We start from the raw sequence: 4,770 nt of genomic DNA, 5'->3' as shown, positions 1-4,770 counted from the left end.
TTTAAATCAGCAGCGTTGACTTTGACGCATGTCACGGCCACGCCCTCTGATGAAAAGTTGTGATTTTGAACATACTCCCTCCAACCGTGGCGAGGGGCCCCTCCGAAAACACACATCTAGGTGGCGCCGTAGAGCCATATGCACACGTCCATGTGCGAAACCCCCGAAATGCGTAATTTTACACCCGACATTGGGGGTAGGCAAATTTTCGGGAGTTTTCGAGGGGACATGGGCCATCGGAAATGCGATTTACTTTTAAACGTCGTTCAGCGTTAGAAATCTAATAGGGCCTCACAGCGTGCCATGCTCGGGCCCTAATAATAAACATTTGAAATTCAATAGGGCCTCGCACCACGTGCTCAGGCCCTAAAAATAATAAACATTTGAAATTTAATAGGGCCTCACACCACATGCTCGGGTCCTTAATACATGTCTGGAAGCAGCACAACCAGCGGAAATATAGACAAACTGCATTTGTTTCTTGTAAATGAGAACATTTCTTGTAAGTCACCTGCTTTACTGAACCAACTGGTGCTGGACCCACAGAACATTTTCATGGTTAATGTTCAGAGGGCTGGACTCCTTCTATTGCTTTATTATAGGAGTGAACTACTTATATGTTTTTTCTTACAGCTGAACAACTCACAGGGTGATCTGCTCTTGTCTCATCTGTTTCAACATTAAGACTTCAGGGTGAGTAGCCTTTAATATTCAGTAAAAAATAGATGTCACCTTCCTTTGTGGAATGAAGTTATGTACACATCTTATTTTGTATGATGATATTTTAAAGAAAGAGGTAACAAACATTAAATGATTTCTAAAGATGTAGGGTACTTGTCTTCTTGTGTCTATGTAATTCACCTACAATGAATTACATCAATGATTTTTGCACAGTATTTGGTAATAGCTAGATTAGCTATTAGTAACTGTATTATCACATAGTATATTTGAATTATGTCATATTTAGTATCAGCATGATATTAGACAACAATGACTGTTTAACTTCTTTTTTTTTCCAGTTTTCAAGGATCGCCATGGAGAATCCATTGGATATTGAATTAACTGAAGAAATTAAAGAAGCTCTTCAAAACAGTGATCAAGCCTTAGCTGCTGCAAAGATCCAGGAGTATTTAGAGAAGGGGAAAAACATTCCACTAAATATTGCCATCACAGGAGAGTCTGGCTCTGGTAAATCCACCTTTGTTAATGCCTTTAGAGGCATAGACAACAAGGATGAGAGATCTGCTCCTACTGGTTGTGTAGAAACCACCTTAGAGGTTACAGAATACCCCCATCCTAACTATCCTAATGTTACACTATGGGATCTTCCTGGTGTCGGAACCATGAAGTTTCCAGCTGACGAGTACCTGAATCATGTTGGATTTGAAAAGTTTGACTTCTTCATCATTACCTCAGCAAATCGCTTCACAGAAAATGATGTGAAACTCGCTGTGGAGATTCAGAAGATGAAAAAGAAGTTCTACTTTGTTCGCTCAAAGATTGATGAGAACTTAAGAGCTGCGGAAAGAAGTCAGAGGGAGTTCAATGAAAAAAATACTCTGGCACAAATCAGGGAAAACTGCATTCAAGGTATGTAACTTGTCACTTGTCTTCTATTACAATAATAGTAAGATTAATTACTGGATTCTCATTTTAAAAAAAACAAATCACATATAACAAGATCAAACTATATCTCTGTTTATACACTGCTCAAAAAAATTACTTTGAAAACACATCAGATCTCAACAGGAAAAGAAATCACGCCGGATATCTTTCCTGATATGGACTGGATAATGTGTTAGGAACGAAAGGATGCCACATCATTAATGGAAATGAAAACTATCAACCTACAGAGGGCTGAATTCAAAGACATCCCCAAAATCAAAGCAAAAAAAATATACGGCAGGCTAGTCCATTTTGCCAAAATGTCTTTGTAGTAACTCATAATGGTACTCAGTAGTTTGTATGGCCTCCACGTGCATGTATGCATGCCTGACAACGTCCTGGGAGATCTCCTCCCAGACCAGGACCAGGGCATCACTGAGCTCTTAGACAGTCTGAGGTGCACCCTGGCGGCATCAGATGACCCAAAACATAATGTCCAATAAGTGTTCTATTGGATTTAGGTCAGTCGAGCACAGGGGCCAGTCAATGGTATCAATTCCTTCATCCTCCAGGAACTGCCTGCATACTCTCGCCACATGAGGCTGGGCATTGTCGTGCACCAGGAGGAACCCAGGACCCACTGCACCAGCGTACAATGGGTCAAAGGATTTCATTCTGATGCCTAATAGCAGTCAGGGTGCGGTTGTCTAGCCTGCAGAGGTCTGTGTGTCCTTCCAGGGTTATGCCTCCGAAGACCATCACTGACCCACTACCAAACCGGTCATGCTGAATGATGTTGCAGGCAGCATAACGTTCTCCATGGCGTCTCCAGACCTGTTCAGATCTATCACATGTGTTCAGGTTGAACCTGCTCTAATCTGTGAAATCACAGCGCCCAATGGCAGACCTGCCAATTGTGGTTTTCTGTGGCAAATGCCAGTAGAGCTCCATGGTGCCAGGCAGTGAGAACAGGGTCCAGTACAGGATGTCGGGCCCTCAGGCCACCCTCACAGGGTCCAGTACAGGATGTCGGGCCCTCAGGCCACCCTCATGAAGTCAGTTTCTGATTGTTTGGTCAGACATTCACACCAGTGGCCTCCTGTAGGTCTTTTGTAGGGCTCTGGCAGTGCTCATCCTGTTCCTCCTTGCACAAAGGAGCAGATACTGGTCTTGCTGATAGGTTAAGGACCTTCTACGGCCCTGTCCAGGTCTCCTAGATTAACTGACCATCACCTGGAATCTCCTCCATGCTCTTGAGACTGTGCTGGGAGACACAGCAAGCCTTCTGGCAATGGCCCATATTAATGTCCCACCCTGGAGGAGTTGGACTACCTGTGCAACCTCTGTAGGGTCCAGGTACTGCACCATGCTACCCACAGTGATACTGACCCTAGCCAAATGCAAAACTAATGAGAAATTGGTCAGAAAAGATGAGGAAGGAAAAAATGTCAGCAGCCTCCACCTGTAAAATCATTCCTGTTTTGGGTGTCGTCTCAGATCAATATCCCAGAAGTTGAACTGACTTGATGCTATACTCTGATTAAAAAGTGTTCCTTTATTTTTTTAAGCAGTGTACTTAATAAAATTACAATAGTTATGTCATGTCATGTTTGCCTGCCTGCAATACTCTGTTATTTGAAGTATTGAGTTCTCAAAACACTTAAGTCAGACAACTTTCACTGTGACATTCAGTCGCAGCCAAGTCTTCTGGTAGAAGCTGACATGATGCTGCACTTTGTGACTTCACAGATGTGTAGCTGCTGGAAGGTAATTCTACTCTTTGTGATGACGGTGATGTGGTGAAGAACTTGAGCTGAAATCTGGACTGACAGGATGTTATGCTTATAAGACAGACTTATTCTTGTATTAAATATTTGTATCATAATATTACAAACTTTCTGAAATGGTTCAGATTTAATTAAACTGATAGATTTGATCTGCTGCCTCTCTTGACAAATAAAGCTACTTGTGAGTTTCTGTGTGTGCGCTTTATGGTGCACTTTCTGAACAATCAGCCACTCTGAGCAGGAAACAGATCAAATAATAAAAGACACAGACAACTTTTGTATTTTTGTGATCATGTGACAAACAGATCCTTATGAAGGCAACGTTCTCTTTGCATGTCCTCACTGCTATTTTAGGATATTTCATAATATTTGACAGCTATTTGAAGCTGTTCACCACAAGTATGTTTATTATAGTAAAAGTATTTATTGTAGTCAGTGGTTCATTAGCAAACTTTAAATTACACCACTGGTAAGAAACAACTTATCTGCCTTATCTATATCTATATCTATATTTGTCACACAGGTCTTCAAAAACAAAATATCTCGTCCCCACAAGTCTTCCTGATCTCCAGCTTTGATCTCCACCTGTATGATTTCCATCTGTTAGAGGAGACCCTGGAGAGAGAACTTCCTGAACACAAGAGGAAAGCTCTGCTGTTTGCCATGCCCAACATCAGCCTGGAGATCATCAACAAGAAGAAAATGGCTTTTCAGGACAAAATAAAACACTGTGCAACTCTATCTGCAGCTGTTGCCGCTGTACCAGCTCCTGGGCTTTCTGTTGCTGTTGATGTAGCCTTGCTGGTTGGTGTTGTCACACAATATGTGCTTGGGTTTGGTCTTGATATCCCGTCACTGCAGAGACTTGCAGAAACCACACATGTGCCATTTCAGGATTTGATAGATGTCATTATTTCACCATTGGCTGCAAAAAACATTCAAAACATTAATGTAGACCTTATCATGAAGCTGCTTCTTCAATGTGCAACCACAGCTGGATTAATGGTAGCAGAGGAAGGGTCCAGATTCATTCCAGTTTTAGGAATCCCAGCATCAATGGGCCTCTCTTTTATGACAACCTACAAAGGTCTCAACGCTTTCCTTGACATGCTTGCTGAGGATGCACAGAGGGTGTTTAAAAGGGCCCTGGGTTTGAACACCTCAGTGTGACTTAATGGCACATTTAAAACTGCAACGTACAAAAGAGCAAAATCACAATTTTGTATACCAGCTGCATATTTTAGAAAACGTGATTCATGCAGCAACAAATCTAACACTTTTTACTGCTTAACAGCCACTTAAAACATGTATTGTCTCTTTATCCTCACAATAAAAGCCATATTATGCTATTTTTATGTAAAACAGCATATAATACAAA

At 41.6% G+C, this 4,770-nt stretch overlaps 1 protein-coding gene across 3 annotated transcripts in view; it reads left to right on the top strand.

The window, feature by feature from the left end:
* The first annotated feature begins 433 nt into the window (after positions 1 to 433).
* Positions 434 to 4,770, top strand: part of LOC109137018 (interferon-inducible GTPase 5) — a 14,131-nt gene continuing 9,794 nt past the window's right edge. The window contains exons 1-4 of one of the 3 annotated variants that reach the window (XM_027276381.1): positions 434 to 502; positions 634 to 693; positions 1,020 to 1,590; positions 3,916 to 4,759. In XM_027276381.1, the coding sequence (XP_027132182.1) occupies positions 1,035 to 1,590; positions 3,916 to 4,562 (1,203 nt within the window). In that variant the 5' untranslated portion in view covers positions 434 to 502; positions 634 to 693; positions 1,020 to 1,034 and the 3' untranslated portion in view covers positions 4,563 to 4,759. Of the gene's footprint in view, positions 503 to 523; positions 694 to 1,019; positions 1,591 to 3,915; positions 4,760 to 4,770 lie in introns of those variants that run through there. The other 2 variants (XM_027276380.1, XM_027276382.1) reach the window with 2 other exon arrangements.

Source organism: Larimichthys crocea, unplaced genomic scaffold (genome assembly GCF_000972845.2).
Source record: "Larimichthys crocea isolate SSNF unplaced genomic scaffold, L_crocea_2.0 scaffold367, whole genome shotgun sequence".
In the NCBI taxonomy this organism is placed as follows: Eukaryota; Metazoa; Chordata; class Actinopteri; family Sciaenidae; genus Larimichthys; species Larimichthys crocea.
The sequence above is the reverse complement of the archived record's forward strand: the minus strand, read 5'-3'. Positions and strand labels throughout refer to the sequence as shown.